This window comes from Puma concolor, chromosome A2 (genome assembly GCF_028749965.1).
Source record: "Puma concolor isolate L17-30 chromosome A2, mPumCon1.1.hap2, whole genome shotgun sequence".
Lineage (NCBI taxonomy): Eukaryota > Metazoa > Chordata > Mammalia > Carnivora > Felidae > Puma > Puma concolor.
In genome coordinates this window covers 119,783,385-119,803,113 of record NC_141668.1, presented here as the reverse complement: position 1 = coordinate 119,803,113, position 19,729 = coordinate 119,783,385, and the positions used below count along the sequence as shown (strand labels likewise).

The 19,729-nt window shown below is 51.2% G+C and overlaps 1 protein-coding gene across 8 annotated transcripts in view; it reads left to right on the top strand.

Moving 5' to 3' along the window:
- Nucleotides 1–19,253, top strand: part of MTMR14 (myotubularin related protein 14) — a 45,582-nt gene extending 26,329 nt beyond the window's left edge. For 3 of the 8 annotated variants that reach the window (XM_025922024.2, XM_025922017.2, XM_086697491.1), the window contains 10 exons: nucleotides 1,307–1,373; nucleotides 2,635–2,720; nucleotides 3,002–3,078; nucleotides 3,342–3,378; nucleotides 6,130–6,200; nucleotides 6,956–7,014; nucleotides 7,188–7,326; nucleotides 8,078–8,254; nucleotides 15,587–15,742; nucleotides 18,656–19,253. In XM_025922024.2, coding sequence (XP_025777809.1) covers nucleotides 1,307–1,373; nucleotides 2,635–2,720; nucleotides 3,002–3,078; nucleotides 3,342–3,378; nucleotides 6,130–6,200; nucleotides 6,956–7,014; nucleotides 7,188–7,326; nucleotides 8,078–8,254; nucleotides 15,587–15,742; nucleotides 18,656–18,839 — 1,053 coding nt within the window. In that variant the 3' untranslated portion in view covers nucleotides 18,840–19,253. The remainder of the gene's footprint in view (nucleotides 1–1,306; nucleotides 1,374–2,634; nucleotides 2,721–3,001; nucleotides 3,079–3,341; nucleotides 3,379–6,129; nucleotides 6,201–6,955; nucleotides 7,015–7,187; nucleotides 7,327–8,077; nucleotides 8,255–15,586; nucleotides 15,743–18,655) is intronic. The other 5 variants (XM_086697488.1, XM_025922030.2, XM_086697490.1 and 2 more) reach the window with 4 other exon arrangements.
- Nucleotides 19,254–19,729: the final 476 nt, after the last annotated feature.

Genomic DNA, 19,729 nt, shown 5'->3' with positions numbered 1-19,729 from the left:
CCCCCCCTCCCCCACTCCAGCCTCTGGTTCCTACCCCAGCACTGGGCACAGTGAATCTGCTGCCTCTCCCTGGTCATTGGTATCCCCTTCCGGTAGCCACCGTAGTTACCGGAGTTCTGCAGGCTACAGCCCTGGGTCACTTCCTGCCTTCTGGCTGCTGCAGTCTTCCCTGGCTTACCTGACCTCCCCGGACTTTGTGCTGTTGCATAGCTCCTGCCTCCTCCCTTCCCCCTCCTGCTTTTCCTCACCCACAAGAATCAACAGCTCAGAGGAAGTCTGTTGGCAATGGTGTGTATGACAGGTTGAGCCAGATGAGTGACAAGACCCCTGTGCTGCTACGGGTAGCAACTTTATTAGTGCAGTGCTGCAAGCGACCGTCTCAAGAGCTGCTGAAAGTGGGTCAGAGCTCTCCTGGGGCTGTGGAGGGTCAGGTAAATGAGCCTGTTTTAAATTCCTGGGAAAACCATTATGGTTACAGGTGCCATGTTCACCCTCCCCCAGGAAGTGCTTTCTCACTGGCACTTGCTGCCCTCTCCACACAGCCCCAGAACAATGACACGTAGTTGTGTTAGGAGGCTTCCCCCAGCTAGGGGAGCGGGCACTCAGAATCGGGTCAGGCCCTCCCATGGAATTCCAGATTCCAGTAGACTGTTTCTCAGAGCGTCTGGTCTGGACCTTTTGCTTGGGCTAGAACAGAAGTTCCCATCTCTTTGCAGTTTTTCTTATATTTCATCTCCCACCTCATGGACCTCCTGTATTAAAAGATCTTGTCTGCCAAACAGACTATACTTATTATTCATCAAAGGACAGAGTTTGCAGTGAATAGCAGTAAAACATGAAAGCCACATGGTCGATGAGACGGTTGATATTTTCTCTGATGTGATCATGGGTGAAAGAATGGCTCTTTGCATTTGGCAGCAGTGGTCGTAGGCTCAGGCTCTTTGTTTGCTGCCACCAACTCCGTGGACAGCCGTGCTGGGAGCCCAGGGCTTAGAGGAGGCTAACGTGTAGCTGCTGCTGGGTGTGGGGCTGTGAGTTGCCCAGGCCCCTGTGTGGCTTCCCATCCCTCACCATCACATCGTGTTAGAGCACAGGGTGATGGTGGCCCACAGGGTAAGGGTGCAGGGAGAGAGCTCTTGGAGTGGGGAGTGAAATGTCAGATTATCTGGGATTTAGGGCCTGTGGACAGTGACCAAGATCCTGGGTCTCGTTGCCTCAGAATAACTGTTGGATTTTATTTTTCAAATCCGTTGAATTCCCTGAGTTAAATATCAATATCAAGAGACCTTTTATCATTCTTCAACAGAGTTGGGACCTGGTGCAACAAACACAAAACTACCTGAAACTGCTGCTTTCCATAATTAACAGCGACGGTGAGTCTGCCTCTGTGTGAACTCTCAAGCCTTTGGACCTTCTGGGTATTCCCAGGTCATGATACTGTGAACATGTTTGTTGGGGTCACACACCTACCTTTTGCTTTATGGGAAAAGGATTTGGGGATTCCCCCGTCCATTGGCATCTTTGTTCCTCTTCCTCAAAACCTTAGAAAACTACATTGTGCACTCCTTACCATCTGAACTACACACAGTGTTTCTACACTAAGGGCAGCTGACCTTTGATCATCAGTGTTGTGTGTGGGGTCAGAAATGCCTCTTCTAATTCAGAAAGATGAGAGAAAAATCAGTCCTGGTTTCTTACTGGGCACACACAAAAGTCCCTAGAGGGCCTGTTCTCCAGATGGTACTCCAGGCGGCTTGGCTGTTGTGATTGGTTGGGTCTGTCATGCTCAGTGTCTCTAGGGTGGGCTGGTGGACTCATTGATACCAGTCAAGACTTCTGTGGGGTTGCTCTTGCTCAAACAAGTAAAACGTGTTAGCTTATATAACCAAGAAAGCCCCACAGCAGAGCCAGGTGCCTAAGAAATGTCACAAAGAATCTCCTTGTTTCTCAAACCCACTCTCCTTGTTTCTGGTTAGCTTCATGGCTGGCACCCATTCTTGACTTGTATCCTGCCACCTTACCTCCCCTGAAGAGAGCGAGCCTCTGTCCCAGAGCTCATGCTCATTGGCCCAGTTTGGGTCAAGTGCCCATCCTTGAACCAGTCACTGTGACCAGGTGTACAAAAAAGTCATACCAGCCTCTGGAATTAGGCAGTGGTTCTCTACCTGGGCAGTACTGCCCCTCAAGGGGACCTCTGGAGAGGTGGCTGTTGTAGGAATTGGAGAACGCCTGCTAGCATTTAGTGGGTCCTTAGCCAAGGATCCCAAATGTCCAGTAGTTCCTGGGAAAGCCCTGCACAGTGAAGAATTGTCTTCCCCCAGAGTACCTGTAGGGCCCCAGGTGGGGAGTTGCAGACCAGCCTCACCTAAAAGACCTGCTTGGGCAGCATTGCTTTCTAAGAAGTACCTAGAAAGATAGCCACAAGAAAGAAGAAATGCTGTGTACAGAGACAAGTGCCTATCACCCACCCCTTTCCAGAACTAGGTTGGAGACGAATCTTGGGGAGGCCCACCAGGAAGAAGGAGAGTAGGGCTAGCCTGGCTTTCTGACACTAGGCCAGGGCGGGAGCATGTCCCCTACTCATCCACTCATGTGCTTTTCTTCTGGGCCTCCTGTTGTGTGGTTCCTGAGTAGATGACAGCGGGCTGCTGGTACACTGTATCTCAGGCTGGGACCGGACACCACTCTTCATCTCTCTCCTGCGCCTTTCCTTGTGGGCTGTGAGTATGGATGGGCTGGGCTGTGGAGTCAGGGAGCTTTCAGAGGCCATCTACCAAGATCTACCCTTTGGGAGAATTAGGACTGTCTCCAGAAAATCGAGATTTGGAGTGAGGGACCCCAAGTGTTGAGAGCAAGTGCTGGGTTCAACACTGTTCTTGGGGCTTTGGGGCAGCCTGGTTGTCACTGTGTCTGTGGTTGCAGTTCAGCTTCTGAGACAAGGAGGGGGCTTTATCGTGGGGGTCACCTTTCTAAACTTGGCAGTCTCTCTGGTTTCTTCCAGGATGGGCTTATCCACACATCCCTAAAGCCTGCTGAGATCCTCTACCTGACTGTGGCCTACGACTGGTTCCTCTTCGGGTAAGCCTTTGGGGAATGTCAGGTTGTTGGGTGGGGGCAGTGCCTTGGGAACTGCGTTTCCAAGTGTATTTGGGTGTGGTGGCTTGTGTGACAGGGCTAGAGGTGAAGACACTCCCTCCTCTTTGGGGAAGCCTGAAGGTGCTTGTTAGGTCCCACCTGAGGTTGTAATGCCAAAGCCAGGGTCTCCCCACTGTGACTCCAGTCCCCCTTTGACCTCCTGTCATGGCGCTGCTGTCTTTGACCTCCTCACCTTCTTGTTTCAGGCACATGTTGGTAGATCGGCTCAGCAAAGGAGAGGAGGTGGGTACTATGAGTAAACACCTGGGCCCTGAGACCATTAGCGTGACTTCTGTTTGGTGTCCACACAGAGGGAGCAGTTCCTTCCTCCATTGTGTAGGGATCGGGCAGCACGGCCCGAAAAGCACCAGCACTATAGCCCCAGTCCTGACCCTCTGTTCTTCTCCCTGAGGTAGAGATAAGACATTTGCCCACATGGCTGCAATCACCTCATCTGTCAGTTCTCTTCCCCTTGCTTTTGCTGCCATTTTTCTTATGGGTGACCTTGTTTTCTGCACTCAGTTATGGAACCAAGTTACAAGCTTTTCCTTGGCCCCTCGGCCCTACAGCTACAACCCAGAGGCTCTTTCCTGCCTCTTTTCCTCATCACACCCACTCAGCAGCTTTGAAGCCCCAGGGCCAGCCGACTAAGCAGAGTCTTGCCCAACTGCTCACCACCACCAGGCCCAGACCAGGCACAGCCAGCAGGGCTCCAGGGTTCCCTTACTCTCTAGGTGCCGTCCCTTCTTTCCCTCTCTGTCGTCTCCACACCCCATCCTTTTCTGCTTTTTGCAGTCTTTGCCTCTTTGGTGGGCTTGTTTTTCAGCCTGTTTGCCCAGCGCACAGACTGGGAGTCAGACCCGAGTTTGAACCCTGGTTTTCCCACCTATTACCTGGTGACCTTGAGTAATGTGATTAACCCTGGGTCTCCTGGTGTTAATTGTGCTGCCGCACAAAGAGAATGAGTCTAGGTGCCCAGTGTGGGAGCTGTCACACAGCGTTAGCGCTTTCTTTTCTGCCCCCTGTCCACCTACCCCCCTTTTCCTGAAATGTCTTTCTCACCCTCCTGAGGCTGCCTTCTTTCCAAGCATCTTATCTTGTGCCTCCTCCTTTTGTTCCTCCCTCTCAGCGGCTCCTCTCCCCTTCCAGATCTCTTCTTCTGAGTGCTTATCGCATCTGCCAGGGCTGCAGAGCTCATAAGCCTGTTCCTCAGAGGCCTCCATGAACTCTGTCAGAGGCAGTGACTTTGGCAAGCCTGTTCCTCAGAGGCCTCCATGAACTCTGTCAGAGGCAGTGACTTTGGCATTGAAATTGGCACATAAAGCCCCTTTGCAACCTGTCATTTTGAGACTCACTGGTGCTCCAGAGCATTCTGCACACCACACAATCTCCATCACCCCCAAAGGAAGGCAGATTGTGCCTTCAGAAACTGGACAGTGGATGAGGCTGAGCCCAGCAGGGTTTGGATTCAGACCCTGGCCATCTCTCAGCATAAACAAGAGGGTCTTCTCAGCTGGGAGGGTCAGTTTTCAGGGTGTGGGCTTTTTTTTTTTTAAATGTTTTAACATTTATTCATTTTTGAGAGACAGAGCATGAGTGGAGGAGGGGCAAAGAGAGAGGGAGACACAGAATCTGAAGGAGGCTCCAGGCTCCAAGCTGCAGCACAGAGCCCGATGTGGGGCTCAAACTCATGGACCATGAAATCATGACCTGAGCTGAAGTCAGATGCTCAACCAACTGAGCCACCCAAGCATGCCTGGGCTTTTCCCTTACCCCAACCAGACACTCCAGACACTGATGCTTTAAAACAAACAAAAAAACAAAACCTAGGGGCCTCTTAAACAGCACTCTGTCTTTGTCTCCAGCCCTCGAGGTTCACAGCGTACTGGCATATTAAAGACTTTAAAAAAGAATCTGTGGTGAAGACACCTATTAAATTTTATGTAACACACATTTTCATACTGACCCCACCTGGGTACCTGCCCTCCCTTTTTGGTGGTGGGGGTGGGGGTTGTTTGTTTGAGGAAATTGTCTGGGGTTCTGGGATAGTGTGTGGGTGTTTATCTGAGTGAGGGTTTGATGGGCCACACCTTTCGGAGTCACTGTGGAGTTTATTTAAAAAGTGCAGTGACTGCCTTTTTTTAAACATTTGTTTATTTTGAGAGAGAGCGCGCATGCGTATGCAAGCAGAGGGGAGGGGCAGAGAGAGGGAGAGAGAGAGAATCCCAAGCAGGCTCTGCACTGTCACCTCAGGGCAGAGCCTGACAAGGGGCTCGAACTCATGAACCGTGAGATCAGGACCTGAGTGGAAATCAAGAGTCAGCTGCTCAACCGACTGAGCCACCCAGGCGCCCCGCCCCCAGAGACTGCCTTTGTGCACTTCATGGAGGCCCATTTGACTAGGGCACTGGCTGGAAAGGAAGAGAGGGAATTTGCCCAGAGTGGTGGGGATGCAGCTAGAGGTCAGAAGCTCTTCCTGCCTGTGCCCATCTCAGATTCTGAGCCAGATCATGGCTGTCCCTGAACCCTGGTCGTTTTGAACTACTATATCTGGGTGTTTCCCCTACAAAATCTGATCCCTTTCCCTTCCATTATGTTCCCATGTTGTCCATTAATCTCACCCCCACATAATCTCTCTCCCAGCTGTTCTTCCTGGTTAGCCTCTCTCCTTGGGATTCTTAGAAGAGGCTGACGGGGAAAGCTGCCATTCTCTTTATCCTTTTCAGTAGCTTGAGAACATGCATGTTGAATTTGCAGGCGGTTGGAAAACTCCGTGGCTTACCCATGTATGAAACCTTCCTTGGCTCTGCCCAGGCACATCTGCCCGGCCTGCTAAGCCCTTTCCCACCTGTACTGTTTATAGAGCAGAGTATCCATCAGGGTCCCCGAGGCAGGGCTGTTAACTGTCAGCAGGCTGACCAGGTGGCTGGCTGCTAGAGTCTCTTCTTTGGAGAAAGCTGTCTTCTCATGTGTATTGCTTTTTGGTTTCTTCAGATTTTCTTCTTCTGCTTCAATTTTTTGAAGCATATCATCTCTGAGGAGTTCTCTGCTCTGAAGACACAGAGGTGAGGAGAAGGCTTTTCTCTCACTCTGGGCAGGGCGCTCTGGGAAGGACCATTCTGGGAAGGGTAGGCAGGGTCTCACTCACTGTCTTAGCCTTGCCTGGCTTCCCTGCCTGCTTGCCAAGCTGACCTCTGAGGCCAGGGTAGGGATCCCTGGTGACATCTAGTCAGGGAAGAGGCTCTTCTGCCTGTGAGGCAGGGCTGGGGTCTGCCTGCAGTTATACTAGCAGAAGGGCTTTCGGACCAAGGAGTGGTCTCTGGTGACTAAGGGCACACTGCTGCAGGGAAAAGCCAGACGAAGCACAGGAGGACTCCCGACACCCCAGTCTCTGGCTGAGGCAAATTCTTCTGCCTGCCCTTCCTGGGCTGCTGCAGCGGTGTGTCTGCGTCGCTGTGCAGCCCACCATCGTGGAAAAATCTGCCTCCAGCCTGGGAAGCACAGGAGTCTTGTCTGGCAGTTGCCTTACGACCTCTGTGAGAGTTGGTATCTTTTCTGAATTCACTTGCCTTCCAAATCCAAGCTCCTAGGTGTGTTGGACCAGATTGAACTCTGGGGGGACAAGGTGAAAGGAAGGAGTCAGACTTTGCTGGCCTCTCAGAAGTGGCCTGATGTTTTGCAACACTCTAGGTAGGACATGTCTCATTGAGTTGTCAGTGAGTTGGAGCTTCTTTCCCGGGCAAGCTGCATGCCGGGCATGGGGATGACAAAAGAGCCCCCGGCCCCGAATGTAATTCACTATTCTGGTTTCTGTTTACAGGAGGAAGAGTTTACCAGCCCGGGACGCAGGCTTCACTCTGGAAGATATCTGTATGCTGAGTGAGTTACAGGCCCCAGCAGGTTTCCCTTCCTCTGTGCATATTTCTTAGTATAGACCACACAGGAACTGTTTGTTCTAGAAACTTCTCTTTCCAGCTGTATGGTATGGAAGAAGTGGGGGACCAGTAGTGTGAGAAGATAATGTGCTGACTGATGGCACTTGCTTCTTTCAGGACGAAAGGACCGTGGCAGCACCACCAGCCTTGGCAGTGACTTCTCTCTGGTCATGGAGAGCTCCCCAGGAGCCGCCGGGAGTTTCACCTATGAGGCCGTGGAGCTGGTCCCTGCAGGAGCACAGACTCAGGCAGCTTGGTGAGGGGCCAGGCTGGAACTAAGCTTGCTCACAGCTGTGGCCCAGGGCCACCAGCTCCAGGGAGCCCCAAGAACAAAAGGGACCCCCGACAGTAGGGCTGAGAGCACAGCTCCCTGTCCTGCTGTCTCTCCTGGACCTCAGAGGCCAGCCATCTGGTTGGTGAGGGGCACGGTCCGTGGTGGCCCAGGAACATAAAGGACTGGGGCTCTCTGTGAGATGAAGAAAGAAGCTGCCGGGCTGGGCAGACAGGGGGGGGTGAGGGGAGGCTGGTGTTAAGAAGACTCCCTGGAGGAGCTCCCTTGTATCATTTGCCTGGGAGGTTGCGGGGGGGGGGGGGGGGGGGGGCAAGTAGAGAAAAGAAGAAAATGAGAAGGGACTACAAAATGATGATTGGGAATTGGGGACTTGTTGGAGGGTAAACTCCTCTGAGAATCTGATGACTCTGTCTCTAGACAAATGACTCAAAATTTTGCATAACATTTGGAAGGAGGGGCAGTTTCTGAGCTATTAGTTACAAATCTAGCATGTGCTCTGAGGCCAGTAGGCCAGCATTATTTGGATGTCACAGTCCCTCTGAAGACCCAGCTCTTGCTGCCCATAGCCAAGCCTGAGGGAATACTAATGTATACCCATTCTTATGTGGCATTTTCCCAGTAGAAGAAAGGACCGGGCCCTGAGATTTGGTAAAAGTGGGCAGAGGGCTTGCCTGGGGTGGCCCCTTGGCCAACAGCCCTACTCTTTCTACTGCAGGAGGAAGAGCCACTCATCCTCTCCACAGAGTGTGCTCTGGAACCGGTCACAGCCCTCAGAGGACCGCCTGCCTTCCCACCAGGGGCTGGGGGAAGCCAAGTCTTCCAGCTCCTCATCCTCGAACCATTCTGACTTTTTCAGGATGGGTAGCAGTCCCCTGGAGGTCCCCAAACCCAGGTGAGGAGCTCCAAAGCCCCTAATGGTGGAGGTAGTTAGCCCTCCCCTCTTAATAAGCCTGGAGAGTGGGGTTTCAGCCCCTGAGCTGGTGTCTCAGGTGGTTCCTTGGCATGCAGCCTGGTCAGCAGTGTACCCAGGAGGCCAGAGGGGTTGGCCAGGCTTGCAGGCCCACCCCTATTTGGAGGATGTGTTAGTGTTTGGGTAAGAGCTAGTCTGCAGCACCGATTGAAGACTCCTTCCCAGAGCCCTGGCACATAGGGAATCCAGAAGCTGTACTGGTTACAGTGTGATGAGCAGGGGGTTAGGGCTGCCTCCACCTATTGCCTTTGGCAGGTCTCAGCCCCTGGGCCCTCACATTCTGTTTCAAGAGATGGACCCAGATCCTCAAAGTCCTTTTTGGTCCTCATATTCCATGTCTGAGTTGGAGGGGCGGTGAGGAGAATAGACAGTAGTGAGCTAGGCTAGATGTGTGTGGCTCGGGTGAACCTTGGGAGACTCTACATCTGAGAAGTGCTCAGCCAGATGGACAAGTGTGGCTGGAGCATGCTGCAGAAATAATGTTTCCTATAAGAGATTGAAGCTGAGCACTGGGTAGGTCGGGGCTTAGGACTGAGGGATGGCCTGGCACTTGGGGAAAGCATTTCCTAGCATTGCCATATTTTCCATGTCATACACACAGGGAAAGGATCCTGTGAGTTGCTTTGTTCTCTAAAGTCTTGAGAATGTCTGGCCCTTCTGGAGAGAACAAAGCAGGGTGTGGCTTAAGAGGTCCTTAAGAAATTCCAAGGAGAAAGGGGCATTTAGCATAAAGAGCATGAGCCTTAGAGTCTAGCCCAGATTCGAGCCCAGCTCTGAAATGAACTGCCCCAAAAGTTTCAGGTCTTACCAGCATGCATGTTAACAGTAAGGAAACCAAGCCCCAAAGTCACAGGCATGTTACAAGGAAAGACCTGAAATTTCTGGAACCCTCTTCCCATCACCATCCTCTGGTTTTTCTCCTTGGGCAAAGGCAGGCAGTGGAGGAAGGGTGCCCTTCTCCACACAGGCAGAGGAGGTCAGCTGTAGGCTAGTAGGAGCCCCGCAGAGTGCACGGGCCCAAGGAGTCCCCCGTGCTCACCTTTAGAGGACCCAGAGCACTCACATGTCTGCCAGGGCTATAGCTGCATCCACTAAACAAAGATTATAACTCCTTTGACCCCACAGGAGGTTTGGTGAAGGTGGCTGAGCAGAGTGGGTGCTGGGCAGACAAGTCACAGGCCTGTGCGCGTTCTTGTCCTGTGTGCCCGCTGCCATGGCACCCTTGTCTGCACGCCCAGCTTTCCTCAGGCCTGTTCGAGGGCTGCGGTGGCTCTACATAACCCTCGCAGTTCTGGGCTGGAACTCTTACTCACTGTCCCTACCTCCCTTCCTGCCTGTGCAACATTGCTAGACAACTGGGAAAGAGACCAGAAGATTCCTCCTATCCTCTCAGGTCCTGCTCCAGTCTCAACTATCCAGCTGCTAGGGGCTCCCGCTGAGGTGGCACTCCATCACCTCTTCCCACACCCTAGCTTTTTATTACCCCTTCTTCTTGCCAAGAAATCCTACTTCTCAGTCTTGTGATAGTTTTCATCAGCATCACAGTGGTTTTTGCCTGCACTGGGTGGCTCAGACTCTGAGGGTTGGCCCAGGAGAGCTACAAAGGCCCCTCCCTAAGGAGACCGGAGGGCTGGGGGAGTCCTCTGGCCTCACAGCCCTGTGTGCTTGGCATAGTCGAGACTGGGATAGCTGGGCCAAAGTGGGGCACAAGGCCTTGGAGAGGCGTGGGCAGGGCTGCTTTGAGGTGTTTGGCTCTGCCAGTCTATTCTGGGAATGCCTGCTTGGAGCCCAGCTGGTCTGGCCAGGCAACAAGGTTCTGGACTGGGAGCCTGTTTGCCAGAGGTTTTGAAAGACTATTCAGATTTGGAGCATTCTAATTCTGTATTTCCATTAACATTAAAATTAATTTAGTCTCTTTTATCTTAAAGTGCCTGAGGGATCCTGTCATTAGCTTCCCTGCCTGCCTCTCTTAGGTAACAACAGCCAATCACCTTTTTAATGCAGCAGGGGGAACTGCATGGAAAGAACCCCTATCTGTGACAGCTGAAATTTCCCTCATGATGTGAATTCTCTGGGTTTCATATGCTCCGAATTCTCTCTTAAAGCAGGATTTTCCTATGAAAAGAGTCAGCGAAGCTTTGTTCACAGTTAAGAAGTAGGTGTTGTGCTGGGAAGAAAGTTCTGTGGGGTGCTAATTCTTACCCAGCCCCAACACTGTACTCCTCTCTGAGAAGACTTGTGGCTCTTTTGCATTATTAGTTGCCATGCAGCAGCTTCTGATTGAGCTGCATTTCTGGACTGTTGTTAAATCTCTCATCAGCTACAGGGCTGGGGGCTGGGAGGAGGCAAGACCACTGCTCTGAGCTCATGTGCCTCCCAAGGTCCTGGTTACTAAATGGCTCAGCCCCATGTGGCCTTGGTCTCTGCTCCTGAGTCAGACATCTTTAGGGGTGGGGGGTTGCTAGCACAGCACTGTCCACGCCTGAGGAGGGATGGTGCCACCACTGAGCCCAGCTTGAAGCCAAGCTGCCTAAAGAGCAGATTAACTTGGCTAAGGGACACCCAGCAGCCTGGTTGAATAGCTAAGTGGAAACATAGGAACCAACTTCTGTTGCCCAGCTAGCTGCTCTTTCCCCATCTTTCACCACATACCAACTGCTCAGTATAACCATTGAGCTTTGTCCTGGGCTGTGTTTAATGAGGCAGAGAAACCAGATTGCTTTCTGCAACACATAGGGTTCCTGTCTCATGTTTAACATTGTCTTGCATGGGACCATAGCTCCAAACCAAGGATGAGTGGTGAGAGGGCATTGCCAGCTTAAGACCCAGAAAAGGACACTTAGAGCCATAAAAGATTTCTTGGGCTGCTGTAGGAATGCAGTTTCATTCCTTCCTTCCTTTTCTCTCTCTCTCTGTCTCTCTGTCTCTCTCTCTCTCTCTCTCTCTCTCTCTCTCTCTCTCTCTCTCACACACACACACACACACACACACACACACACACACACACACACACACACTGATGTTTGTTTATAGTGTGGGTTGGGGAAAACTGATGCTTCCCCATTCCTGGAAGCATTCAGTTAGGCAGAGGCTCTGGAACCATCATCTGGAGGCTTGAGGGTTGGTAGGGCATAAGTGTAGATTAGAGGTGACATCCAGGCCTTCTCAAAGTTTGGGATTTTAGGTCTTGGCTCAGATAGTCATTCCCTGCATGACTTCAGACATGTCACTTGAGGACTTTGGGCTTCTGTTTTTCATCTGTGTAATGAGAGGTTTAGATGGGCAACACCCAGGTTCTTCCTAGCTGTGTACCTTTAAGCCTTCTGCATCAGCATCATTTCAGGTGCTCCCAGAGGCAATTAACAGAAAACCCATCTCAATAGATTTAAACAATAAAGGAAAACTTGGTTCTTATGGAAAAGTCCAGTGGAAAAATGACCTTCCGGTGTAGTCTGTTCAAGGCTCCAGCTCCATTTTCTTGTGGTTCTTTACCCTTCCCTTCTTCTACATGCTAGCTCTGCCTTGACAGCTTCCCTAATGGTGAACAGCCACTTCTAGGACACCCTGCTTCCTTTGTCACATCCAGGAATCACAAAAGGACCTCTTTTCTAATCATGGATCAGAAGCTCTGTGCTTTATTCCAGTTGGAAATGATGTGCCCATCCCTGAACCAATCCCTGAAGTCCCTCCCACCCTTTATCAGGAAGGAAGATCAGTGTATCATGAGGCTGGCTTAGGCTAGTCCCAGCTTTGTCCGCCAGCTGTTTGTAACTTGGAAAAATCACTTCCCTGCTGAGCTCAGTTTTTTCATTCCACCTTTAAAGTTCAAGTAATGATCCTGGCTTACCTAAGTTTGGGTTTAAACTACATAATGGAGGGGCCCCTGGGTGGCTCAGTCGGTTGAGCGTCTGACTTGGCTCAGGTCATGATCTCATGGTTTGTGAGTTCGAGCCCCGCGTCGGGCTCTGTGCTGACAGCTCCAGAGCCTGGAGCCTGCTTCAGATTCTGTGTCTCCCTCTCTCTCTGCTCCTCCCCTGCTCACGCTCAGTCTCTCTCTGTCTCTCAATAATAAATAAACGTTAAGAAAAAAAATTTTTTAATTAGATAATGGAGCGTAGTATCTAGCACATAGTAAATACTCATCCTTTCCATAAATGCTCAGTAAACAGTTGTGGTAAAGGACCTGTCCTTATTCACATATCTGATGGCATACAGGCCATGTCAGGGCACTAGGCTGCTAGGTAAAAGGCCAGGCCATGCACTCAGGCCAGACCTGTTCATTCTTGCCTCAGCTGTGTGGGTTGGGGCCAGCTCTGCTTGTATGGATATTCTTGTACCTCCTTCCAAAAAGGACTGTTTAAAAGATACCTGCCTGAGTCCTGCCCACACTGGGTGCCTGACAGGAGGTGGGGAAAGATGGGAGTTGTGGCTCTAGTCTCCTGGGCAGAGACAGGAGCCCTCTGAGCTTAGGGATGTGGACACATGACCTTGGAAGAATCATTGGCTCCACAGTTCTTCAGTTTGAGAATAGCTTGGCCCCATGTTCCCCCTGGTCCTGTAGGCAGGAGATTGGAAGAGCTAGAACTCAGACTTCTTTTTCTGCTGCTTTGTGCTTGAGTAAAGAACCAGGGCAGAAGAGTGTGGAGTCTTGATAAAGCTGGTTAACATACCTAGGTACTGAGACCGTCTTGAAAGTTTTCCTTTTTATTACTCAGGAGGTGCAGTCACTTGTTCTAGTGACTATTTGCTTTCATCTTTAGGTGTCCCCTCCAGCCAGCTAATCTGGCACTTAAGAGCACCTCTCGGCTTAGCATAGTCCCTTGCTTTTATTTTTTATTTATTTATTTTTTCAACGTTTATTTTTGGGACAGAGAGAGACAGAGCATGAACGGGGGAGGGGCAGAGAGAGAGGGAGACACAGAATCGGAATCAGGCTCCAGGCTCTGAGCCATCAGCCCAGAGCCTGACGCGGGGCTCGAACTCACGGACCGCGAGATCGTGACCTGGCTGAAGTCGGACGCTTAACCGACTGCGCCACCCAGGCGCCCCTAGTCCCTTGCTTTTAAACCAGGAGCTGAACAGTTGCTTTGCAACCCTTCCTTTGACAAAAGCCTCAAGTAGGAAGATTCATCTGCAGCCTGTGTGCTCACTCTTGTACAAGATGCAAAAGATGGTTGCTTGTTGAGATGGCTTTATGTCCCCCTATTGCTATGTGTGCTGCCTACTTCATTCCACAGCTATCCCTTGGCCACTCCAGATGTGGTTCTTGCCTGAGCGGTGCTAACTGCTGGACACAGGGGGAGTAAAAGGAAGTGCCTAGCTTAGGGGACCAGGAATCGTCACATTCCATGTTCCTGTCATTTTTCCATTGGTAGTGTGAGTTTCTGATAGCCCAGGGAGGGGGGCGGCGAGCAAGAGAAACTTACGTGTTTTCAGGAGTGCCCCATCCTACTCAGCATCCCATCTGTCCCCTCAAAACTCTGGTGTTTAGCAGTTGTTTTCCTACAGACCGCTAAAACTGGAAGAGAAACTCTGCCCTGAAGTTTGAACAGTAGATGAGATAGATTTGTGGAGCCATGCTGACCTGAGGGGAGTTATGCTGACTGAAGGCCCAGGATAACCTGGAGGAAGCAGAGAGAAAATACCAGACTGTGGCATGTGGTCTACCCTCTCCTGGGCAGCTGTCTCTTTGATTTACAGACTGCTTGAGCCCTACCAAGTTTCTCCATCTAGAAACAAGGAAACACTTCTTTCTAGGGCACGAGGGGCTTCCACCAGGTAGCAGACCACGTACTGTTCTCATCCCTAATGCTGCTGTCACAAACCTTCCAGGGTTTAGCAGGAATGATGAATGTGGAAGTCTCTGTGTTGCAGGGGGTTCCTATTCATGGCAGCTTTAACGTAGAAAACCATCTGTTTTCTCTGGTCTCAAGGTGGTTCTGTTGTAGGACAAATCTGTTATCAAACTTGCCTTCAAAAAGCTCTTCTTGCATTCACTAGCTATGGGACCTTGAGCAAATGTCTTCACCTGTCTGAACTGCCATTTTTCTCTCTGTTAGATAAAGATGGTTAAGGATTACCAGAGGTGCAGTACCTGGCCAGAGCATCACTTAGGTGGCAGCTGCTTGAGGATGAGCCTGTGCTGGCCACTTATGAGGGCTGTTGCCTCAAACTAGGAGACCCTGATGCCAGCTAACTGGGTGGGCCAAGTTCGATGAAGGTCCTTCTCCGTTCCCCACACCCTACACCACTATGCATGCTTCTCTCTTTCTGGGTCTCTATAAGAAGCACCTTCTGCTATTCTTGAATAAAGGATCAGACATCAAAATTAATGTACCCTTGGGGATGGAGACCTGGGGTAGCCGATGAAAGAGCCTTGTTTGATGTCTTATTATCTCCTCCCCTCCCCCTCCACTTCCACTGGCTGGACTACTGCCCTGAGACAGTAGAGAGAGGCTAGCTCTCAGCGAGAAGGTGGTGGCAGCAGATGCCCAATACAACTTTCCTCTCCCTGCACACCACTCCTCTATCTGAAAAAGGCCTGATGAAGCTGTCAAGTTGCCTGCCTGATTCATCCCTTCCCTCTGGGCATAGCCAGTGCGTTTGCTGGGTTGATGCCTCTGAATACAAACTATGGCTTCTGGAAGGTGCTGCAGAGAAAGGGGGGCGGGGGTGGCTCAAGGCTCCCATCACCTTATTCTTCAATCTAGGTCACCACCCTCCACTGTCCCCAAGAGGCTTTTTCTTGCATCACGCTGATAAGACCTCAGTGGCTCCTGGGTTCTGCCTTGCCCACCTTGCCAATCTGCATGCTGGGAGTAAGAAGTGATCCTACATCCCTTGTTCTGGGGGCGTCCAGGCTTGCTTTCCCGCTCTCCCCTCCATTTGGTGCTGTTGAGATTGTACTTGCTGTGTCAGCCACCAGGGCAGGCATGCCCTAACCTGAGGCTTTGGTTGCTGGCTCACCTCTTCTCATTCTGCTTTGCTCTTGTTCTTCTGCTTCTGTCTTTGCACAAAGCATTATCCTCACAGCTGATCTGTCTTACGGTCTATACTCTTCTTTCTCCATCACAACCTATCCAGCTGTTTTTGTACTTTTGAAGAAAGTGCTTGATGTTACAGAAGCTCCACCAACAGAGCCTTATGGCTATGACCCAGGACCACCATAGCCGCCTCCCACCCCTCCAGGGCCACCCCTGTCAGGTATATTGACTGACTGTGCATCATCTCCCCTCTCTCTCCTCTCTGCCCCAGATCAGTGGACCATCCCCTGCCCGGATCCTCTCTCTCCACAGACTTTGGCAGCTGGCAGATGGTAACAGGCTGTGGCAGTATTCAGGAACGGGCTGTCCTGCACACAGACTCCTCTCTCCCTTTCAGCTTCCCGGATGAGCTCCCTAACAGTTGTCTGTAAGTGTCTTGCTTGAGAAGGCAGGATGCTCCCCTGCCCATGTCAGAAGCTGGTGAGCAGTCAAGAGTGTTGGTTAGGAGTGAGGCAGCAGCTGGCCCCAGGGAGCTGGCCTGGGATCCCTGCCCCTCCCCAGTGGCTCAGCTAAGTACACCTCACTGCTCCTGGACTCCTGAGGTATGAAAGAGGCCTTATGGGCTGCGCAGGAAGTGTGCTACAGAGTGCGTTCATATGCCCCAGCTTCCAAAACTCATCCATGGGTGTCTCAGGGCACACCCTGAGGGAAAGCTGGCTGGACTGTAACTATAGAAGGTTCTATTTCTGTCCAAGGCTTTGCCTGACATGCGAATCCTTTGAAATCAGAACAGTGGGGTAGTGAGAGTAGGTGTATGGTGGAGACCAGAGCCAGAATGGAGTTAGGTTAGCGCGAGGGCTGTGCTCCTCCAAGCAGAATCAAGAGTTTCTTGCCATTCCCTTCCCCCCTTTTGTCTTCTGTTTTTGCCTCTGGTCAGGAAAGAGAATTGGACGGGGATACTAAATCCCAAGCCTGTAAAATCCTCTTCCTTTAAGCCTCTAGTACTGGGCTTCCAACTCTTACAGTGTATCTGCCTGAGTGGCTGCCCCCTGCCTGCTCTACTGCTTCATGGGTCCGGCAGAGGAGAGCCCCTGGTGGCCTGGGAAGCAGGGCCTGCCCCTCCCCGCGATGGGCTGAATGAACTTCAGGTGCTGGGGATTCATCATCACCACCAGAATCCTGCTCATACCCACTAGTGCTGACTGGCCGGAGGCGAGTTGCCCTGGGCAGTTACGAAGGATCAATCCCTGCTGAAGGCGGGCAGAGACTGGATCTTAGGATTCTAGGATGGAATTGGCCCAAGAGCCCTCCCTAGAAGAAGCAGACATCTCTGCCCCTGCTTGTTAGCACCCCTCACTTAACTGGCATTAACCACTGAAACAGTGATTTGGAACAGATGAGAGTTCCAGCCCCAGATCCTACAATTTATACCTTGGGTAGCTCTCTGATGTCCTAGCCAACCCTCAGGGTCTGGGTGGTTCCCAGGGGAAGGCTAGGTTCTGAGTTATCTCTTGGCTTCCAAAATTGCAGTGTAGAGGTGGGGTCAGGGTTGATTCCTGGTGAAGTCACACAGTATGTGGATTTAGTGCTTGGGCTTTGTTATCAGAGAATTTAGTCCAACTCCTAGCTGCTCTGCTTACCAGCTATGTCATTGGGTGTCAGCCCTGACTTCTCTGAGTCTGCTAGTTCATCTCTTGAGAGGGACTGGCACTAGAGTGTCTCTGCCTGCCTACCTATTGCCTGCTGTGTATCCTCAAGTAGATCACATGTTCTCTCTGGGCTCCAGTTTTCTTATCTCTAAACAGGCTGATCTCTCCCCCTTCTGCCTCCTAGAAATAAGGGGCAGTAAGAATGCACACATATAGACCTTTGGATATTCCATGTGAATACAGACTAATCTGAATCTCTCCCGGTTATATGCTGTAAAGAAAAGCTGAAGAACACATGGCCTCCAGCCTATAGGACACCTAATTAAAAAGTAAAGGAGATCTAGGGCTACACATCTCCCCCAGGTGCCGAGAGAAACTTGGGAGTTGTTCACGGTATTGCAGGAATACAGTATCAGCTCCATTTTCTTAGTGCTGCTGCAAGAGCTACTTCACTTTCCTTCACCCTAGAACCTGCTGCTCCTTTCTCTGTCTCTCTCTCACACTCACTCACCCACTCATATATACCACTCCCACCAGTGTACTTTCCCTAGGTCTCTTCTCCCCATACCTACCCTAGGACTGTCATTTATCTTCATACCTCCCATCTGTTTCCCCCAGGCCCCAGGGTGCAAGTCATTTGGGCTTGAGAATTGGAGACATTGCTGCTGCTTCTGACAAATTCCTGGGAGGGATTATGCAGGGATTGGTCTCTTAGGGGAAATTTTGGTATAAGTTAGTGGTCAGGGCTAGTTGTGATTTTTAGGTGGATGGGAACATAAGGGCTCATGTCATAGAAGTCTGACCCCTGGAAAAAGCCCTCCAGGGGACAGTTACAGTGAACACCACGTGAGTTCCTGACCTTTCCTCTGATTCCATGTCCCTCCCACCCCTAGACTGCATACCTTTTAATCCATAGGTTGGGTGTGGCTGGTACTCTCTTCTATTAGAGACCTTTCAAAGTGTCAAGTAGCTTCATTCTTTGATAGGCCTGAGTTTTCATGTACTTGTTCCCTTTCTTTTTTTTTTTTTTTTTTTAAACTTGTTCCCCTTCTTGACTTATAGTTACAGGGCAGGGAGAGAGGAGAGGCTTCCTGTCTTCCACCTATGATCAGTGTTTGTAGAGGACACTGAAAGAAAAGCAGATGGAAGCAGAACAGGAATCCTGCCAGAAAAGCCAGCACCCTCCTAGCAGTTTGCCTGGGGATCACAGTGACTGAAGATGTAGGTAGAGCCTCAGGGGCTTTCAGTTGAGGGCCTCTCCAGAACACTGCCAAGAGCTCTCTCCCAGGATGCTCCAGGTCCTGGCCTCAAGAAAGCTGAGGCCGTTGGTCAGCCAAGGCCTGGTGCCTCATCTTGTGGTCTCTCCTTAGGTCTATGATGTGTGCCTCACATTACTCTTACTGAGGAACGGGAGCCAACAGTTGGGGCTAACTCCCTCCTGCTTACCTTCCCCTCCTCCCCAGTGCACCAATAAAACATGCAGCTTCTAGGCAGGAACAGTAGCCTGACAGCTGAGGGGAACAAGGCCAAATATTTGTGGCCTGAACCCCAGAGGTAGTATGGCCACAGGACAGATGCTGGCCTTGAACTTTCACATGCAGAAGGATAGGTGGTGTGGTATAATCATGAGGATGTTGGACTCTGCCCCAGGGTAACGCACTCATTCTCCCTCCTTCCGTCCGTCCTCATAGGCTTGCAGCCCTCAGTGAGCGGGAGACTCGGCTGCAGGAAGTACGCTCAGCTTTCTTGGCCACATACAGCAGCACAGTGGGGCTTCGAGCAGCAGCCCCCAGTCCCTCTGGTGCCATCGGAGGCCTGCTGGAGCAGTTTGTCCGTGGCGTTGGACTCCGGGGCACCAGCAGCAGCACCTTATGAAGTAACCAGCCCACAACAATTTCCTGCTCCTCTCACCTGAGCCCTGAGCAGAATCAAAGCCATGCCCGGACAAGGGGTGCTTCAAGATAGGGGGAAATCTTCTCACTCCTTCTCCATCATACACATGGCAGCCCCAAAGCCAAGCAGGGCCAAGGACAGGGTTCTCCAACCCCCAGCTTCCTCACTGGTGATCACCACCCCTCTTGTCACTGCCTTTCACCCACCCTAGTCTTTGTTGGGATTCCCATCAACTCTCAGAACTGTGGGGAAGTTCCCTGGGGCCTTGTGAAGGCTGAGACCTCATGAAAGACTTCCCTCTTCCCATTCTTGTTTCCTGGAGAGGAGGGGATCACCTGCACTGAGAATGAGGCAGTTTGACACAGATCACAAAATAAAATCTTTTTGAACAACTGCTCTCTTGCATTCTCATTTGATTGCTGTCTTTGTAGGGTTATTTGGAAGGTTCTTACTGTTCTTCCTTGTGCAGGAAGGGATTGGGGTGGGGGGCAGGTAAAGCAGAAAGACAACTGAAGACAGGGTTGTGCCTCTTAACTCCTGACCCATGAAAATCTCAGTGAGATGAGGACATGTAGTCACAGGTGGTTAAAGTGGGAGCAGTGATTCTCAGACATCAATGGACCCTAGTCATGTAGGAAGCCTATTCACACAGATTCCCCAAGTACTAGAGGAATTTAGACAGGGTTGCTGAGACCTTCAATTAGCTAGGAATGGGTAGGGGTGGAGGATCTTTCATTTTTAACAAGTTCTGCAGGCAGCACAGTCCTGGTACAGGTGACTAGCAGCCCCTGCCTTACGGAGCCCTGACTGGTGGAGGGACTGGCTTCTGGGGCTTTGGAGACAGTAATTGATGTGGGGAGAATGGACCTGGC